At 35.2% G+C, this 23,273-nt stretch overlaps 1 protein-coding gene across 1 annotated transcript in view; it reads left to right on the top strand.

Annotated features, from left to right (window-relative positions):
* The first annotated feature begins 2,112 nt into the window (after nt 1-2,112).
* Nucleotides 2,113-23,273, top strand: part of LOC126551824 (homeobox protein Hmx-like) — a 51,606-nt gene continuing 30,445 nt past the window's right edge. Inside the window, exon 1 of the mRNA XM_050206088.1 lies at nt 2,113-3,540. Coding sequence (XP_050062045.1) covers nt 2,439-3,540 — 1,102 coding nt within the window. The 5' untranslated portion in view covers nt 2,113-2,438. The remainder of the gene's footprint in view (nt 3,541-23,273) is intronic.

Consider the following 23,273-nt stretch of genomic DNA (forward strand, 5'->3'; position numbering starts at 1 on the left):
GGTAGGTATTACTTAATATTATTTTCTCTGTGTCTTAACAGAATGTCACCGTAGGTACTTACTTCTAAACGAATATCATCGTTATATAAAATTATATTACTTAAATTGAATAGGCGTTTGTAAACGAAAAATAAAGATTCGTGTCTATTGAGAGGTTGCTTTATTTTTTATATTTTTCCTTCAAACAAATAATATAGTGATGCGGTTGTTATACATACACATAAAAATATAATATTAATATATTAATAATAATAAAATACCCATTATAGTACAAGATAATCGTAAACGAACATTTTTTTTTTATATATATAATATATCCTATTATAAATATTATATTACGTATACATATGTTGTTGCTGCAGGTACACGTAAAATAAAGACCGCTGTAGGGGCCACCGTAGTTTAGCGGCGACGTCGGATTATAATATTATGCATTATTAATGTATAATATAAGTACAATTTTACGATTCTAATGAGCCCTGATTGCTGCTGTGACTCGTGGCTATTTTAGTGCAGAGATGTTTAAAACCGTGTTATTATTATCGATATATTAAAATATAATTAGTGTCGCAGCGTGATGGGACGAGACTACGAGAGCGAGCTGTTATATATTGTAACCGGCATAGTAGATTGGCGATTAAGTACTCGAGTGGGTCCATGATGGGCACGAAAAAAAAAAACACCATATATGTACTAAATTTATGATTTTTAGGTTTTGGTGTTCCTGCAGGATTATAAAAAATAAAATATGAAGTATCGTTCGATAATATCTCAAACATGTGCTTATCGTCTATCTGTATACCTATCGTAGTATTTATAAAAAAAAAAAAATAATAATAAAACCTCATCATCGTGTAACATGACGTTATACCTACTGTAATAATCGTTGTAATATACCTTCTAAATGTAATTAAAAATGTATAATATTATGACACCTGCAATCATCATTCAAAAAAACATCCACTATGCATACCAATAGGCTTATTATATTTTTGTTATACATACGCTTGTAAAAACCTAGCCCCAATATGCGGCAAAACGTTGATGATATTGTGAACGATATTTGATTTTCACCGCGTGATTTTTGTAAAAATAAGATTTTATATAACTTTAAAGTATATAAATATTTGTTTCTGTAAATTATTTACAATATCATTTATTTATTTTTTTTTTTTTAAAACATTTCTGTGCGCGTAGGTATGTCTCGATGAAACCGAGTTTTAGCCTTCACGTGCGCAGACGTGTCAACGACGATACACTAAATTTTTATTAGGTAATACGAAATCGTTCGTCGTCGGAATAAATATAATAATAAAAATTAAGCCTTGTCGGTGGGCCGATGCGCGTGTATACATTATATACATGGACGACGACTAATACTCGTTAGGCCACCCAGTTAGCGTCACGATAGGAATACATAAATGTTGGAGCACACACACACACACATTCTGTATAATATTATTCAGAAACTCGCGCGTAGTGAATGCGCGTGCGCGCGTAATAATAATAATAATGATTAGGTATTATTATTATAACGCCGCCGCGTGTGCGCGGGGAGAGAATATTATATTATATTATTATATAAACGAAAAACGAACTCGCGACGGGCGAGCGCTGAGCCGCGAGTTATAGCCACACACACACACGTTGGACCGACGAGCCGCGGACCGACGAACGGTGGTGAGCGTTCGAGGGGAGGGCACAGCCGCGTCGCGCTAATAAATTACGTCCGAGATGAATCGACCCGGCTTGATGGTTAACGCGGCGGCCACACTGGCGACGTTCGTATTATTGCTGTACCGGTGGCGATGAAGAAAACATAATTTAGTATGTTTTAAAAAAGAGAGGAGAGGGCCGCCGCCGTCGGTGTCGATGTCTGTGTGTGTCCGTCCGTCCGCCGACAAAGGAGGCGTAATTAAAGGGTTGAGGCGGCGGAGTGTCGGTCGGAGCGGACGCGCGTGTGGGCGGCGCTGAGCTCGTCGATTGGTCGGCCGCGCCGGTGCCGCAGCGACGTCCCACATCCCGAGCCGTCGTCGTCGTTCTCTCCCCCCTCCCGCCGACGTCCCGCGCCGCGACCGACGACGACGGCCGTGCCGCCGCGGCGCGACGACGCCGACGGATTAATACTCAGTGGACTCGCCGTCAGTGCGCACCGCCCGCGTTTTACACACACGCGTTCTCGTCTCCGGCTCCGCCGCCGTCACCGCCGTACACGGATCCGTTTTTTGAATATTGTCATTATCAATATAATATTATATAGAGTTTCACGTCAGTTCGGTTTCTCGTTTTCGATTCGGTTAACGTAATATTATCGTCGCGCGACGTCACTGCGTGTTATCATACTATACGTATCACGATAATCGCGGGCAATCGATCCGGTGTCTGCAATACAGGACGGTCGTTTACGGTGCCGATCGCGTTCGGGATATGTGTTGTTGATGACTCCGGTCGCGGATAGCATGAAATCCATAGCACTGTTGCGCGCCACCACCACCAACAACAACAACAACAAGAGTTGTTACTACGGCGGTTACCCGACCGACCTGAGCGGTTACGCCGCGGCCGCCAGGTGCCGATCGCCCCGGAGCCCGGTGGCCGACGACACGGACGACATAAGCGTCGGCAGGCCGTCGCCGCCCGCGTCGGCCGAGTGTTACGCCCGGTTGCACGACGACGGTGGCGGTCACGGATCCGACACGTCGTCGTCCGGCGGCGGTTCCGATTACTTCGAACCGCTGAAGAAGTTGGGCACGGTGCAGATCGACAAGGTGAGCTACGGCATTAGCGACCGCAAGAGCTACGCGCCCAAGCGCCGGGCGCACAGGCTGCACCAGCAGCACCAGTCGCTGTTGTCGTCGCCGCCGCCGCCGCAGCCCGCACAGCTGCTCGCGGACGGCTGTCCGGCGGCGTCCGGCCGCGTCGACATGATGACCATGACGACGGCCACGCAGCAGGGCGGCCGGACCATCGCCGGTTCGTCGGCCGAGGACGCGCAGCCCGCGGCCGGCGTCAAGTCGTTCAGCATCGCCGACATACTCAGCCACGAACCGTCTTCGGCGGGCGGCAAACCGACGGCGGCCGAGGAAGCGGCCAAAATCGTCAGACCGTGGGCCGAGGAGTACCAGCCTCCTTGCAGCTCGTTCGTGCCGCCGCCGCCTCCTCCGCCGCCCGCTCACCGACAGCCCGTCGTGGGCGCCCTGTTCCCGCACTCGCTGTTCATACAGCACCTGCAGCACCAGCAGCAGCAACACCATCACCATCACCAGCAACACCAGCATCACCACCAGCACCGGCCAAAGTCGGCCGACTACGAGACTTCCACGTGCACCAGCGGCCGGTCCAGCACGGACGGAAGCGAGTGTTGCACCAGTCCGGAAATAGCGAGTTGCACTCAGTCGAACCCGTCGCTGTCGTCCGCGGCCGCCAACAGGAAACAGCAAGCGGCCGGAAAGAACAATGACAACTCGTCACCGCTGGACGCTCTGTTCCAGATGACCAGCAAGACGTTCGATCAACTGCACGGTGACCCGTCCGGAGCCGGTAAGTGCAACGTCTTTTACAGATCATTTCATTTGGGTTTTACGATATATTTTATTGGGCGGAGGCCACGTGTGTTGAAAAATCCAATATTCCTATTATTTACTAACCCACAAATGGTTATGAGTTTATGATATCATGGAAAATCAGATTGGTTGTTAAACCGCCAGGAACGAGAAATTATAATTTACATAAATTTCAGTTATACATACATATTATCATAGTTACGTCTTTGAGGTACACAATAAGCTACACTGCTTCGAAATCAATTAATATTTACTCGCTGCGCATTACATTACAAGTTTAGCCGTATGATTTCAAAATAATCAATCTTATTTTATCGTCAACTCACTATTAAACGTATTATTATTAATCGCGAAATAGGAAATCAATTTTGTCAAGCGCCGACTAGGTTTTAAATCATTTAATATCCAACTCGTTAATTCTGTCATAACCGCAGTAGCTATATATTATAATATAATATGAATTATTATGAATTATTATGCACACGAGACGGCACTCCGAAACTGTTGCGTTAATAGATTTTTATTGTAACGTTTCAAGGATTTTTTTTCCCATTCAAAACATTATAATTGGCATGCGCTGGTTTGTCGCACATTTCGATTTAGCCTATATGGCCTTTAGCTAGGATACCTACTTAGGTACCTAAATTATATTATTGTCGACTGCGTGTTACATTTAGTCAGAACTCGGCGGGACATCTATACCTGAAAACTGAAATAATAGAATAGAAAAATGAAAAAAATGACGGAACACACTTAGCTATTATTTTAGATAAATTATGTTGTTTAATTTACAAAAAATAATCCATCCACTATATTATTATTATAGGGATAATTATTTTGTCAACCGACTGTTGATAGTATTAACTACAAGTAAACACTTAACACACTCAAAAGAACATTTGACATTAGATAATAACTAAATATTTATTTTATTAATAATTTTACACCAGTAGGTATATTTAATAATGTATAAATACTAATAGTATAGTTAATTTTTAATACCTGCAACTAGGAGTAATTGTGTGATACTATGACAGTGATTGAAAATTAATACTTTATACATAATATACACTATACACCTACTTAAAGTTCTTGGATGGAGTAATGGTTAATAGAGTCAAAAGATATCATTTATATCGTTTTGTCTGTTCTTTTAAAATTAGGTTTTACTTATTTTTTGGCTATTAAATCATATAAATTAAAATTTTCATGATCATGATTTATCATTATTTAAATAACTATTTATTATTGTTTTGTTTATGGGAAAATTTTAAAATATAAACTGGACAAAATATTTTTACATAACATACAACAAAATTAATCTAAATTTTTAACATGATATTTTTGTGAAATTAAAATATAAATCTATCAACGACGTACAAAAGTTAAACTTTTTTGCTACTCATTACTTTGATTTTCGGTATAAAAAAAAATAATTGTAAGTAAATTTATATCACTATCAACTATATAGGTACTGACGGTCAACTATTAAATATATTTGTATAAAATAATCATTTTATCCTATATATTACTTATTTAATACCTATCATTAGTGAAATAAATTACATAAATTAGAAAACAATAAGGAATTTCGATATCTATTGATATATGTTTAGTTTTTATGATTTAAAGTTTCTGATTTCTTACCCAGTTGACTACATCATCTGCAGGTTATCTAAACAAATCTGGTTAATAAACCTAAACTATAAGCCATTATTAATACTAGCTATTATTCCATACAATTTCATATTAAAATTTAAAACTCGGTAATTATTAAAATGCTTAATTCAACAATAAAGGGGAAAAATATATGTAATATTTGAATTTTTTATACATTTTTTAACATTATAAACTATGAATGATTGCATCATTTTATTTGTTTTCTAATTTATAGTAGTAAATAATAAATAAATAAATTCATTATACATGTCTTACATACATAATATAATAAAGAGGTTGATGCGTATATTTTCCATTTTTGTCATTAACACACACACACACATACACACACACAATTGAAATGTACCTAATTTAAGCATCGACAATTAACACAATTAGAACGAAAATTAATGAGATCTTTAAAACTAATACATAATATAGCTATATTTAACTAATAATAATTTTGTTCGGTTTAGCGTTTCGAAATAATCCGCGTGTATATCAATTTCTACAGTGAATATAATTGTGTGTAGGTATTAAAACATAACGGTAACATCATTAAAATGTATAAGAAGTGAACAAAATAATTATAATAAGTATTATAATTGTAATAGATATCTTATACATCGTAAAATTAATTATGATAATAATTATTAATCCGTGGCCAAACACCGTCGAACAAGCTCACGAATCGATTCATCATTTATCTGAAATATAATATGCTAGTTGATTGTCTAAATTATCTGTGGGTAAATCCTAACAAAGGGCTAAGCAACCGGGTGTTTTCCAGGGTTTAATTTTATGCATCTTACAAATGTTCGACAACCCCAAAAAAGGGGCACAATTTCGTGTTATTGTTCACGGTAGATTTCAAATGAATGATTTGTTGCGAATCATACACTCGAACACTTGACCGGCGCTAAATAATATGTGTATTATAATATTGTACATAATAAAAGTAGGTATAATATAGTCACTACAATATTATATAAAAGGGGTGCAAGGAAAATAAAAATCTTGAAAAGATCAATCGATCTTCTGCAACAACACTCGAAAATCGAGGGCTCGCTCACGCACACACAAATATGTGTACACGCACACACTGTACGCTGACACATAAATATTGTTTAGGTGAGAAATAAAACCGCCCTTCTGACGTCCCGCGGCCGCCCTTCGCGGACCACCCCGTAGTATATAAGGTAACCATGAACGTCGGTTTTCTTTAAGCTCGTGTGGAACAATAGAATAACCGACTAGTCTTCGACGTCATTAGGAGGTTAATACAAAACATATACCTATATATATTATATTATATTATATGCTTCGTATATGTGTTGCGCTTCGCACCACCGTACGTAATAACAACAATAAATAATACTTAAACTCTGGGCTCCGTGTATAATTAAAACATTATTTGTATATGACGTATTAATAACGCAGAATGGAAGAATAATAATAACAACCAGCAACAATATTATACGGGAAATTTAATTATATTATATACGGCGAGGTGGACATAGAGCAGATGTTGTTGTTACCCTCTGACGGCGGCCCGCCGCGCAGCGTTTTAGGTTTCCATGTTCCCGGTCTACTTGTCGTGCCTAATTTATGTGGTCTTGTGATTCAAATTTTATTCTTCAGCCCCATTTTCTATTAAATTATGCCTAAATGCGGACCACCCTCCGCTACAGCGGATAGACTGCAGTACCTATAGTATTTACGTTGTTCAGTCTTTTTACCACCTCTACGACCCACTAACGTTGTCTTTAAACGCATTGCGATGACTGCATTTTATAAATTATAATTATATAATAAACAGTAGATACCTGCCTTGACTAAAATGATACTATACTAATGTAACTACTGTGTTATCATTGTGTAATGTGATATTTCTTAGTCACACGAGACTATTACAATGACAACAGTAATAATATTATAATGAAAAGTAGTATAGCGAAACTATGTTGTACCCACAAACGTTTATAGAAAATATTTCTGTGCCAAATTTCTTTTTTTCTACTTGTGCTCATCATCATTTGCGTTCCATGATATTCATACGATGACTGGTGAAGTAAAACAAATTTAGTAGGTATAATGTGCTAACTATTTCATAATTTTTTAGTACCCTGAAAAAGTTAAAATTAGTGTAACAAAATTGAACCTGATTTATAATCCCTGGGTTTTAAAATGTTTGTTCAAAATGTTTAATTTTATGATATAGTCTTACGTGAAAAAACAACATAATCTAATACAAAAATGATATAGGTACTTTATTTTTCACAGGCCAATAATTTACCTACCTGACACAGAAATCTTTGATTTCACCATTTTTTATCACATTGATTTAAAAAGTGATTGTTAATCATTGTTAATGATTTCAAATTATTCTGTGAGTTTTAGTGAAATATTTTTATAATATTATACACATGTACCTACTCGTATAAAAACAAATAATAATGTACATACATTTTTAACATAACATAGCTATTATTAATGTCAATGTGTAGCATCATGTCTAAGAAATCTTAAAACGCTTAAATTATTAATTATAATTTACAAATAATAGAAAATCCGAGCCTTGAATAATGAGCATAGTATACATGGGTACTTTCAACGGTCCTAAATTCGCACGGGATGTTTGTGAGCATAATATAATATATTATATTATATACCTACCTTGTTTATACAGTAGGGTATAATATCGATTTTCCCTCACTAAGCAGCCGACAGCAAATTATAACCAACACGCGAATAACGTGTCAATCTCGTTGTAAAGCAGAACACAATTTCGCCGAGTATTTTTCATAATATAGTTATAGGTACATGGATATTGATTTTTGTACTAAAAGTTCAACATTATACCATTATTTGTCAATCAAATATAAATTAAAATAAAGTTTATATTTATTTTTGAATGTCTATCTATAGTGCAGTATATAAGTACCTACATACTCGATGATCGACTGGATTCAATAGCTTATGATCTGCCGATAAACATGTTTTCAGCAAGGTGTATGTAAATTTTCTATAAATTCCATGAATATTGAATTTTAAATTTTACAAACTTTATACGTTTGCTAAATTTAAAATATATCAGGAGTGGTTAACAGTTTAAAATGTATTGTTTTAACATTGCATATACTATATTACGGTGTACGCAGTACCTATAGGTATACATTATTTAATATAATACGAGTATAAATTTTATAAAATTACCTTAACTGAAAAAACGATCTAGAAACAATACTTTTTGTCTAATAAATTGAACAGCTATTTTTAATAATACATAAATACTAGGTAGTTATAATTTGGATTATTTATTTTTTAGATACACACAATTTTTATTTATCAATGATTTACAATATTTTCGGCATTTTAATGTGTATAATAATACTATACTAATAATCGTAAATTTTGATTAAAGTCACATTATGTTATTTTATTAAATTAAATTTGTTGTCGAGTAAATATATTAACAACATTAAAATAATAATAAAAAAAAATCTACTGTACAATTTTGTGTTAGATCTGATATCTGTTTGTATATTTTTAGCGCATACAAGTCGTATATTTCAAAGTTTTATTTTCTTCGTTTAGTGCACATTATGTTCAGTGCTCTATGGTTGTGGTAATTATTATTATTATTATTATTATTACTATGGTTGACTCTGTTAAAACAAACGTTTAATAAACCGTTTTCTCGTATACCGTAACGCGCGTGGCGAAGGGGACGTCATTGCATTTTTAGCTTAATAAATCCTCTTGTGTGCGGATCCCGTTGTCGTCATCTCCCTCTACCAACAAACCGAGAGTAATAAAAACAAATCTGTTTCTAGACGGCCCTGATGGTTATATATCCCTCCAAACTTTAACCCCTCGTCACCGGTCCAACAGTGAAATTTATGTCGTTTGGCGACGCGGGAGTTTATTATGTTGAACATTGTTCCATTCCGTGTAATTCACACTGATGCGACGAGGTAAATAAAAAGAAAACCAATTGAAATCTTAAATGCGTATCTTGTGGCTGTTTTTCAAATAATCGAAATCCGAATCCACTACGTTAATTTAGAGAACAGAAAAAAGACTTACAAACCTATATATTGGTATTCGTCCTCCATATATTATACAGCACCTATTACATTTATTACATTATTTTTTTTTACATTTGGAATAAGCGTTTTCGATTTTTTAGTATTTTAAAAAAGAGTTTTATTAGGTTTGTTGCAATGAATTTATTAAATAATAATAATGATAATAAAGGAAGGTAAAAAAAAATATATTTGTTTAATTTTTAGGAACAAAAAAACGATTGATTGTATACTTTGGTTTCGTTACATGATTTTGTATGCAGTCTACACTAATTCGTTTTTTGATACTTGTATAATATTTTGAAACATTTTACGAAATGATTAAATATATTGCAAATGTTATGGGTCAATAATCATTCGTATAGTATTTGTTAAAATTTGAATTAATTTTTGATTTTGATTTGTTCAATTATGATGTGAGTGATATAAATCAACAGTAGGTATGTTGTGTTCAAGTGTTTTTTTTTTTTTGAACAAATATTACGTCACATTCTGACTACTGCAGTAGTATTGTAGTAATATAATGCGTGTATAGAATAAATATGTCAAAATAATTAAAATGCGTTATCAGTTTAAAACCTAAACTCAGTAACCGGAAACGTTTTTGACTTCTATTATTATAAGACCTAAACTCCTTGCTTTACGGTACAACAAACACGACAAAGTAATGTGGTATCGTCAAATTTTTACTTAGTTTTTATCATGACAAATGTTGTATAGTAGCGAAAAAACGGTGTTCACTGAGCACAGTGTTCGAAGTGAACATTATCATTATTGCAGTAAGGTGGGCGTGGTCGTATGGTATAAATATTACCACTCGAACGATGGTATAATATACAATATCTGTAGTAGATTTTCAATTTTAAGTATGTTAAATCACGCACTATGCGTTCAAAGGCTTGTTCCGTTTTGCGATATGACGGGTATAAACGACGCGATTGTCGGTGCGGTGCAGTGAAGTCATTGCGAATCGATTGACCTCGGCGTGCGCATTGGTTTCACGCGACGGCGTTGGTATCAAAAAAAAAAAAATAATAATAATAATAATAATAATAAAACACCGGTGGCGATGGTATAAAATATGCTTTTATTCGTAAAATGATTTCAATAATGTCTTTCTGGTGATACATCGACAGTCTACGGTAACGATGACTTTACCTTAGGTATATAATTTTAGATATGAATCGAAATAAAAATACGTATATATAATATTATAAAACGGTCGCATTTACCGACACGAACAAAATTATGTTTTCTTCTCGTAAACGTGTGCTGTAGGAAAACCGATGGTATAATGTATATGCACGAGTTGTGGTCAGTGTGAGCTGAGTTCTAATGGATGAGAGGGCGCCCGCTATACAGATGAACGATGATATTATTATTGTTATTATTACGAAGTATATATTGAGACTGAGATGACCGGTAGCAGCCGCAGAATCATCATCTTGAGTTGTGCGGTGGTTAATAGCACGTGAAATAACGTCGTCGGTCGTCGTCAGTGATGGCCGGTACGTATACCTTACCTACCTGCACCGTGTGAATTTGATTATCGACCGGTAATAATAATAGTAGAAAAAGACGCGGGCACGAACCAAACGGATGCTGCCTGTCATTATAATAATATTATTACATTAAATTATCGTTATTATTGCTATTATTATTGTTACCGAGTTGATGTTATACGCTATTGCGGTGGCCAAGTCAGTTATAGTGCGGTCGGTCAGCCGCGTTTTTCCCACACGCCAGTTATCCGGTTTTCCCGCGTCTCTTGTGCGCACGTACTATATACTGTACCTATAGTTCTTCGTTTATTATTATTATCATCATCATCACCATTCGGTGCAGGGACCGTGTATAGCACACACAGTGAAGAGATTGCTTTCTTGCGGCGGAAGTCTTTCCGTCCTCCCCGGGTAGCCGCAGCCGCACCCACTGACTCCTGTAGGTGCCGTGATCGCGTGTACCCGTTTTGTGGCATTATTATTTAACGTATATTCGAAGTAAATAGTTTTACCACTGCCAGTAATCTACCTGTAATATATGACCGAGTACGTGTTCCCAGCCGATTCGATCTCAGCGGTGGTTTTTTTTTTACGTAAATCTGATTATTCTCCGATTCGGCTATCATACTACTGCAGTATTCGCACCACCGAGAAAGTCGAAAAGTCGATTTGTAGATATTCTCGGGTCTTTTTTTATCGGAGGTTATATCCCCCCCCCTTATAACGATATTCTGGCGTGACATATACTTGTGGGATAAGATTAATTCGCTATTTATCTACTCTTCTAATCGTCGCGTCGTTTGATACCAAAATAATTTAATTGGCCATACGTCAAGAAATCTAGATGATTTAACAAGGCTAAAAACAAGAGCTAAAAAAAAACTTTCATCGTTTTAAAAGAATAATATAATTATTGTTATGTTCACATTCCCACACAAATCTGCAAGCATATTATAATTTTTAATAATAACTGACGTGTAAATTTAATTAAAATTTTCACCATAATGTAGTAGGTACAATTTAATATTTATCATTGTTTACGTATACGAATATTGTACGTGGTAATTCATTGATATTATATTTGTTTAAAGCATGTCGAAAAATTATATAGTGAACGGTGAAGGGGATGAGGGTAAATAATACAACTGCACTGACGATGCGTAATAATATACAGATACCCAAGAGAGTAATTATTACCTGTGTTCAAAATGAATAGCGTATTAAATTATAGGAATTAAAAACAAAAAAAAATAGTGCAAGGTGGTCGAAGGAAATGCTCGTACACTCAATTATAGTAATATTATTATAACATTTCAAATTACTAAACATCTACACAATCTATCCACCGTATAATAATAATATTATTCAGTATAATTCTTATAATTTGTGTTTTTCTTCATACTTACACGCCGATATATAAATTGTAATCATAATTATTATGAAGACCGGTCTCCATGACTAGACCTATTATACACGTCGTATATAAACCTACTGCTATTATAACTGTCGCCGTATTCAAATGACCGCGTTAGCATAGGCAGACCTACACATATAATAGTATGAAAAACAGGATTATTAAATTTAAACCTCGCCAGAATTATCTTCTTTTATTTAAAATGTTGTCGGACCCCCGTCTTACAAACTAGATCATCCTGATTTGTACTTATAAGCTTTTCCATGTACCTACCTATAGTATTTCTTCGTTTGCTTACAATAAGTATATTATTTAAGTTCGATTAGTTCTTAGCGATTGACTCGAGTCTAACTTTATTTGGGTTATAATTTATATTGAGTACAACACGATCTTAAAATTATTATAAATTACGTTATATGGTAACGGCCAACAAATTACGAAGTTTTGAATGATGTAAAAATGTGTTTGTACAAAACTGACGGTTTTGGGGATACACTCATATACTATTAAAATATAAATAATAAAACTCAGAGATCCAAATCCTATATAATCTCCGGAGATTTGTTGTTCAGAACTGGAGTTTTTCCCTGCACCTAACGTATGAGGGTAAAGACTAACTGACAAGGTATAGAGGGGGGAACGGAAATATTATTTTATATGTGGATACAAATTTAAAATTGTTTCAATATTGCAGCATTGCACTCGTCGGGACCGGAGAGGGGGTCAATGAAAAACTAGCCTGTTTCCTCTTCTTAATATTACAATATAATATACTCCTCTCGTTTCGTACCTGCAAATCGGCCCCGAGGCTGATGCAGTTGCGACGGCCGCGGTGGTCATTGAGTAATGAGCATAATATAAGACGACAGAGTGCACACATATAATATATTATACACATATATATATATACTTAATACTTATATAGGTATATTATATCGGTGTACTTTTATTATATATATATTTAATAACGTGTATAAGGGGATAGGAACGAAATAAAATCCGTACGATTTGCCGGCGCGTTTGTTGTCGGCGGCGGCCTAAAGGAGTGGTCGGACCGGCACCTTCTAATTGGAAGGCAGAGGTGTGTGGTCTCAAAGGTACCGACAACCTGACAGAGCCCTACCACCACCACCGCGAGCGCCTCCGCAAGCTCACCAATTCTCTATAGGTGTATGCATATATATAATATATGTTATATACCGCCTCGACGACTTCTTCGCGTCGATATATACACACTAATAGGTACATGTATATTATTATTATTACTGTATATACTGTCTATATATATATATACATTTCACTACTTATAATGTACATGTGTCGCGCGCGCTCGTGTGTGTGTGTGTCTTATCCGGTCCGTGATCCTCGGGACTTTTAATAACTTTATATATCCTCATCATATCCTGACGCCCACATTCACGGGATTCGTGTTGTATTATTATACGGTTTTTTTTTTTTTTTAATTTGTAATTTTTTTATTACTCCAAGTCTTGTTCTGATTATTAAACGATTTATGCATGTAACGCGCGTGCGCGCTCGATCAGATATCGAAAATTATTTCTGAAGATATATTATAGCCGTGCGTATTTTATAGGTAAGCGATTTTATTCCCGAAATGATTTGCTCTCGTTCATCTTTATACGCGGATATTATAATCCTCGCGTATTCTCGTCTTGGAATTTTTAAATTACGTCCTTTTAACTACGCGTTACGAGGATTGCGTTTTAAAACTATATCACAGATATAATATGCCGCACGCTGTTGTTTAGTAAAAAAAAAATTAAGTAAGTATAGGTTTTATTTAGCGTTAGTTAAATACCTCACTCTCGTTTTCAGTGTATACGGTTATCATGCAATATATACAGTTTTTTTAAGTTTTTTCGTATAACATACATTATATTTTAGTAGGTATACTGTATAGTATATAATATGTATTTTGATAAATAGTGTCCAATCACGTAACGCACACTTGGGCGTTGAATTAGCTAAATTTATTAACTTTTTAATTCGTGGTTTACTTTATTGTAGGCAGTAACCCTCAATTATCTAAAAATGGCCAACTTTTATTCTTTTATTTATTACAGTGTTTTAACATTTTTAACAATCATAAACAGAAATTAAAATACCTAATATTGTTAATTACACTCCCGTTGGCAGATAACAGTTATAGGTGCTGTTTTTATGCATAGGGTTGTATAGCAATATATATTATAAAATACATTAACTTTACTATGTAAATGCATCAGCGTGTGCATAATTTCAAAATATTAATATTTATTTTTATGTAAACGTACGTAATAATATGATAATTTAATTTATAATCGATTTAAAGTTAAACTATAAACATAAATAATCTAAAATTTAAGATCTTGTAAAGTATTATAAGTATAAAATATATAATATTTTTCATATTTCATTCGTACAATAAAAATATCAATAATTTTATAGTGGTAAAATCTTAATAGGTATATATTATAACGAGAAGGATAACAATCAATAACGTTGATTTTTTATTTATATATCGTAAATATACATATTATCTACCCGCACGGGCAACCATCACATTAATATCTCGCACAATGCACGTGCCGTTGAAATCGATCGACGTGGAATAATTATGAAAATAATAATGAGACGAGAGAAATCGTCGAAAGTATGTATATATATATATAACGTCATACCTATACACTTAGTAATTAATTAATGCGATTATAATAAATGCTGTGGCTACACGAGTTGTGTTTAATAGAAAATAAGTGATGGGTACGTCATATTATAATATAGGTGTATATGGAAAATAATGATCTAATTCGAACTCCCATTAGTGAGCTCTCAAGAGCGCGACATCATGTTATTATATACACTGTAATGCCGACACGCGTCATCTCGACGTTTTTTATTTGACAAATATTTGCCATACCTTTTGCCGTACGCCATCGTTGGTCGTCTGCTGAACAGTAACAATAATTATAACGGTCGAGGAGATCGTGGTATAATAATATAGTAGTAATTATCGTCGTCTGTCATATGTAGACCTACGTAATGTCGTAATAATGTAATATATATAAATAATATTATATTGCTTTCGACAACACAATCGGATGGTATGCCGCCCGTACCTCTTGCACGCACAAACTATATTATGTAAACGTGATACCTGCTATGTACGTTTGCCGGCGTGTAATTAACTTTGCACCGTATACATGCGCGCTCGAGCTCGCACACAAACACTAATTTTGTATAACAAAATAATAATATTATCGCATTATCTACGGGATAACAACACCATAAGGGAAACACACATACACATTGTATGCAAATTTAATTGAGGAGTCCACCATCCTTCGACTCCCTCTACACAGACGCCGACGTCCGCGTTTTCCTTTGTGGCATCCTCCCGTCCTTTATTTTGTTTTTGGACACATCGGCCTGTGTTATTAACTACTTAGGGCGCGGGATAAACACTGGTTTCGAAGTCGACCAACGAAATATTCATGGTCGGCTAATGATTATGATTACCTATTGTCTACCCAGATCCGATTATGACTATATGTATGTACACTCGCGTATTATTATTATTATTATTAGTAATCGCTGCTCGTACTCCTTCGTCGCGAAGAAAAACAATCGAGACCCCCTCCCACACATACACTCACACCCCTGTCCAATGATTACAGCCCACTTTATGTGGTTATCTACAAGTTCCTGGTTAGGTTTCTGCATATGTTTCTCGTTCGATATACTTTTATGTTTTCCACCGGTCCAATCCAAACCTCCTCAATTTACCCTTTCGAATTTCATTGGCGGTACGGCTGAGATGAACCACAATGTATATGTATAATATTAACATTGAATATTTTTTTAGGCAATTTAATAAACAAGGTTTTCACCTGCGCGTAATAAATAATAATATACGAATTCATTGGGTGTATCCATGTAATATGTCTGCCATCATTTTATTATTACATGAATCCATCTAGAAATCCCCACTTCTTTTTGTAGGTATCTATAATATCACTTAAATAAATAATATTGTCGGACAATATAATATAGTGTAACGTGCTGCGTGGTTAGGCTTGAGCTATCTTAAAGCGAATCGTTTTATAAATTAGATAGACTTTTTTTGATGAGAAATTAATTGAAAATTAATTGTGAATTTTTTTTACGCATCAGGTAAACGCATTATACCCACTACTTTGTAGATGGCGGTTGACCGAATCGTAAAATTACAACGAGTTGATTTACGTAGTTTAAGTACATACATTAAAAAAAAAAACTCTATTTAATTCAGCGTAATATAATTGTTATTATTTTTTGTTTTATTTTTAAAGCGTATGTGGTAGCATATTATAAGTAGGTACTTGACCGTAAGAAAACTAAAGTAGCAGGTTCACCAGTCACCGAAAATAATGGCGATATTTCGTTTTAATTTTCATGGACGCGTACGTAGGTATATATATATACCTACATTATAAATTATAATATATTGTACCGAATATGAGATGGGAAAACCTTACATATGTGTGGACCGGATATTCATTAAAAACATGGTTGTATTCGTATATTTTATTATTTTTTTTTCACATATAATAATAACGAAATAAAACTGAAAATAGAAGTGATCGTTGATGACATTAATGATGGAGGTTTTAAGATACCGTTCTAGGGGGAAACAATCTCGCTTGCAGTATATGACCGTGATTCATCATAAATACGATGTGTGTATAATAAATTGATTTTAAGAACTAGCTCGATTCATTTTCAACACGTAGTATTATATACCTATATAGGAGATAGAAATTGACGAATGAAAAAAGTAAAATATAAAACATGCATTTGAATTATTTAAATGTAGAAGAAAGTGTACTCCCCTAAGATGTTTATAAAAGCAATAAAAGTTTATTTTTTATCTAATTTTATTTAATCGTAAAAACGTGATTCAATTAAATTTCGTATTGATTTCAAACGTATATAACATACACTTGGGTTGAATATGTCAACATACCAACAAAGATAAACTCATTAGAAAAAAAAACTAAAAAGTCTTATTTACGTATTACCTGTGTATTATTTAAGATTAATCGGGGGAGACTCGTATTGTTATAATAATAACATAATTATTGTAGATAATAATAATAATAATATATATATATATATTTTTTTTTTAATAGAACGCGAAAAACGAAATGTGTACAATAATATTATAATAAGGACACGCGCGCATCCTTTTGTTCTGAAGAGAATAAGCGAAGTAACAAAAGAAAAGCCCTCCCCGCTGTAGCCGCGTATAATATTATTATAGTGTGTAATGGGATAAAAAATTAAACCACGTGTAATGCGCTCTGTCCATATAATAATATAAACCACCACCGTTCGAGTTATAATATTAATAATAATCATAATAACCTGAGGAGATAATAATATTAATATACGGAGAGTCGTTTACACACGCGGTCGTTGTCGTCGTCGTTGTGTACACACGGATACCGTTTGCGCACACAAATTGATCCGCTACCTTAATCCTAATGAACTACCGCCGCCGTATTAATCATTTCGTTATATTATTATTATTATTATACATATTATAGTCGTAATAGTAGTAGTCATCGGCGGGACTTCCTCGGCGAGTATTATGTTCTCGTCGTTGTAATGAACACCGCCGAAGACCATCGTCATCGTGATCGTTGCCGTCGTCCGCTGTCCGAAATACACGGGAAGAACACTACTATAATACACCTCGATCATTATTATCGTTTTTAGGTATTATATTAGACGGCGGTAGTTACCGCGCGCGCCGATCTATAATGATCTCTCAGGTCCGGTCCTCCGCGGTACACACGTACGTGTATAAAGCTCAAATCTCAATTACCGAAAATAAAAAAAAAATCAGACGATTAGCAACAAAACACCGGATCGCGTTGTTAATATTATCATTATACTGTGTATTACGCGTGTTACAGAATAATATTATACATGTTCCTGGTGTGTGTATCAAACCCGTGGGGCGGAGGCAGCGTGTTATTATATTATATTATATTTTTGTTGACGACTGCGGGATGGGTTTAATTGAGACGTAAACGCGTGTAGTTGTAGTTGCTGTTATTGTTGTTGTCATTTGATTCGTTTAATAGGAGCACAGCGTGTAGTGTTTCGTTGCCGCCACTTCTTACAACTACTATCGTGTAATATCTCGTAAATGGACCGGTAATGGTCGGCTGCCGATGCTGCAGTGTCGGCTTTAGCGGCAGTAACCGTGTCGGGGGAATTTTTTTTTTTTTACACCGTATTATTATTATTACTATTACATATTATATTATTATTATATTACATTATACATTATTATGTACCGCCGAGCCGAGCCGGTCTCTTATAAAATATCGCGAGCGCCGCCGTGCGCAACATTTCAAAAGGAAAATAACGTGTGTAATCGTTAAAAGCAACCCTAATAACATAATATATAGATAATAACGACGATTATGATGATGGCAAACTCAAAACCACAGTGTACACGTGAAAAGGACCGTGTCGGCAATTCATCCTTTTATATTTATTCAAATTTATTTATATTATATTATAGTTGTTTTCAAATACAATTTAAAACCCTTGCACTGCCGCCGGCTGTCCTTTGAGAAAACGCACGCGGCCGACGTTGATCCGTGTTTTTATGACACCCCCGACTCTGAAATAAACATACAGGAACAGGGATATAAAATTAACCGGATAATATCGTGTCAAATTGGAATGTCTGTTTAGCCGTTTAACTCGTTATGGAATCGTCGGAAAAAAGATACCAGCGTTCTACATAATTTTAAAACGTTAGTATTTCATCAACCGTAAACAAAAATCGAAAGTTTAACGGTGAAAAAAATGGGTCTTTTAAAAATGAGCCGATTACGTCGAAACACTAATAAAACTTCCCCTTACCACCCTCTTATAGAGTCACTGAAAAGGAAAAAATCCGATCAGGATTTACCCCTATTATCTCCATCATTATCACGCTCTCTCTCTCTCTTTTCATCTCTCTCAATTTGTATATAGGTATATTGCTGCAGTATAATATGTAAGTTATACTATAGCAGAGAGACAAAGAAACGACGACAAATCCGATGAGTTTGCGGCGTCACCAGGATTATTAAAATTTCTGATTTGGCAATTGGTCTCGCGTGCGCGATGTGCACTGATCTAAGTCCCGCGAATAGCGTTTGGGAGAGGCTATTCACCGGGTATATATTGTTTGTTAAAGGGTGTGTTACTGTGTTATACAGCTAGTAGTACAGTAAAGAACGGGTGGCGGGTATACGGTTAAAATTATCTGGTAAAAGCGTTTAAAGGGAAACGGGCCGGAAAACACTTCGTCGGTGGTGACAGAAACACGGTAGTGGTATATATACTGCAGCTCGGCGGCAGTCCGTCTTGTCGACGGGGACGTGTTGTATTTATAATAGATTTTCCTCGTCGCCGCATACCTCGTCGTCGTCGGCGTTGCTGACTATACGCCTGACTCTGCACTTCCCCTCCACATAGCCGCCGATCACTTTGCGCAAGCTATTTTCCGGACGATTAACCCGCAATCTAGTTTGCGCGAGGGTGCGACGCGCGATCTCTTTCACTCTCTCTCACTCTATCACTTTTTCTTTCTCTCCATCTCACACCTCTTAAACTGCCACGTTGTGTACGCATATACATGTCGTACACTATAATATATGTCCGTCGGCCCGCACTGGGTTTGCTAACAAAGCTCGGTAGAGCTTTAAAAACAAATTCACGCCTTATAAAATCCGTAGATAGTGTCGGTAGAGGTGGGGCGACGACCTACAGTGATAAACACGGTCGTTTCGTCCAACGACGAATCTCGTCCATTATATTGCGGCCTTCGTTCGTTTCCCCTCGGTATAACTCCGATAAATCAGAAAACCACCCTCAAAATGGGTGAAAATTTTTAACTTTATTGTGTATGTATATATATAATATGTATGTGTGTGAGTGTATGTATGCGAGACCTCATAACCGGGGACGGATTATTGTCGTATCCTGTGTTCAAAAAAAAAAAAGAAATTATATATTTATAAATTATTTTTTTTTTTTTTTTAAGTTAGAAGTTTTATAATTTTATTTACTTATCGACGTGTTCACATAATCTGTATTATGCGTTTTACTGCTTTTTGGTTACTTGACACTTGACATGCGTGTGTAATATACAAAGATGCCGTGGTAACAAACAACGCTGACGTCTTCGGCTCGTGTGATTTGTCACTACGACGACGATGGGCTATTAATTATTGTTACCACGGAGACTCGGCTAGAGGAGAGTTTGTTGCACTATTATACCATTTATAACAACACACATTAAACTGTTTACATCATATAATATTATTATACTTGCACGTGCGTCGTGATCCAAAACAAACACAGCTGCGCATTGATTTCGTGCGCGTCCCGTGTGGAATTTCCTCGGAGGCTTCGGTCGATACGTTTTAATCGTATATGTATAATAATAATAATTCGTGTACGCCTCAGAGTCATCGTAGTTTTGGGTAGACGGAGGTGATGGAGGGGTGCAGCCATGTAAATTAATACGCACCGATGGACACACTAATTGAAAATATTTAGTCCCTTCCCCTAAGGCGGTTCGTTACGCCCGTTCCGCGTTTAATGATATCCCGCCGACGTCGAGTGCATTACATTATTTCTATTTTTATATTATATTATGTACAATTCGGATTTTTGTTTCCGGATGTATACATAATATAAGTATACCGTTCGCAATGTACCTGTGATTCACAGGTAAGACGCTTCTAATATGCTAAGCGTGAGGAATGGCAAACGGAAACGACTGTAGACTAAGATTTTCCCGTATGTGTCGTGTAAAATTGTATGATATAATTTATAACCAACGAGTATTTGGAGAAGTGTGACGCGTACCAAAAGATGACGGAAGAATAGATTTCGCGATGGCCAACGTATTCAACAACGAATACCTCGGCACGTCGACGCACCATACCCAGATCAATAAAATTATTTACGCAATCACAGATAGATAACGTAGATATATGTTTATAAATTTGTGATATACATTCAAAGATATATTATGATAATATTAAAGGTCGTTCTACCATATTCAAGTTCTAATTCATAAATCGTCATATTATGCTGGCGAATCAAATTTCTCGAGATTTTGGGCTAAAATTAAAATTTTTATATCTTATCTAGTCTGAAATGGACTTGAAGAGGTTATTATTATCAAGTAGTATCAGTAAATAATCAAATTATTTTGTAAAAATCGCGGTTTAGACGAAATATCTACAAACGGCGAGTAATATTAACTATTACAATACTTAATAGATAAGTTTTGTTATAAATCATTTTTGAGATGCGGCGATTTGTATCATAATCGATTCTTTCAAATTATATTATATCATTACTATTTTATGCCAAAAGAGCAAAATAATGTAAGCCATATATTGATGTATTGCGTCTGGGTTTTTAATTTTCCTAATTGTATTCAATTAATTTTGTGTTATTTCCAATTAACATTCAGAAATCCGTGCCAACCAGTCTTCCACGCCATCGTTTGTGTTTGTGTGTGTATCTATCTAATTACACCTATTTATATACGCCCACGTTAAGTACAATGTTGAATGTTACATATCGTTATGCACGCAAAACAATTGTTATCGAATCATGTTATTTTGAGTAATTAGTAAATGTATTCAAATATTAAATTCAAAAAGACGTCGGTATACTTATTAGTTATTATATTACTTATTACATTATACTACAGTACTACATTATAATATTATTATGCTGGAAATCAAGTACATTTATAAATATATGTGCACCAGTCTAATTAAATGTATGTTTAATTATAAATTTCAACACGTTGTTTAGTGTTGCGCCATAATGAAGTTTAAAAATAATGCACATAATTATAAAATACGTATAATGATCGTGTGTGTTGCTTTCGCGGTATTTGACCTAAGAATTTTTTTGGCTGTATATTTTTATTAAAATAAAATAAGTTTATATAATATTGTGTGTTATGTGTCAAATTGTTATTATTAAACATTCTATACCTCCGCGTTTTTGTCGTTGAAACGTTATTCTAGCTACCGATTACCTTTAATAGGTATAATATTAACATCATATAGTAAAAATTATGTATATTTCTACCATGAATGGCTCCTAGGAGGTCTTATCGGCTACCAGTTTGGCACGACCACCGGACAACAGCGGTTCGTTATTATTAATGTTATCATAATACGTTTTTATCGGAGTTCAGGGCTATTTCGAATTATTTTAATTTATATGCGTTGACCATGTCTTATACGTTGCGCAATGATATTAATTCAGTAGTCACTTGGTTTTATTTCTGTCAAGCGTTTGATCGCAAAATACAAGTATGTTAGTCAAGTGTATAAAAAATTAAAATCGACTCAAAAGTTTTATGGCAATTTTTATTTTTGTATTGAAATAAACGTTATGTTGTGACCAAAATGACTGGTGGCATTCGTGTCTAAAAGCAATAAACCTTCGGCAATGGATAATGAACGATATTAACAATATAATACAAATATATATATTATACCTATAATGTATCGTTGAATATAATAATAATGATAATATTGTAAAAAGTTCGATTGCGACTTCGCCGTCGACAACAAAAACTGCAATTTTCTCCTCTGTTGACTCTGTATACATTAATATATAATGTGCCTATCATATTATGTATCATGGTCATCAAAGGAATATTATCTATATATTATTTAGTTCGTTAGGTACCTATTCACGTTACACGGGGTATAACTGTTTCGGCCATAAACACGGCCAATCAATCAATTACATAAACTTCTTCTAATTGACTTTAATAATAGGGTGCCACGATGCGTTTTTGATAATTCGAAATTAGATAAAATTAAAAAAAAAAAACCTCAAGAGCCGCAACAAACACGCCTTTACCATCTGTTTCTTACAGTGAGCCGCGGCTATATTATACTGTGTGATGTTCGATAGCTATCGATGAATGGCTTTCAGAGGTAATACGTTATAA

This window comes from Aphis gossypii, chromosome 1 (assembly GCF_020184175.1).
Source record: "Aphis gossypii isolate Hap1 chromosome 1, ASM2018417v2, whole genome shotgun sequence".
Lineage (NCBI taxonomy): Eukaryota > Metazoa > Arthropoda > Insecta > Hemiptera > Aphididae > Aphis > Aphis gossypii.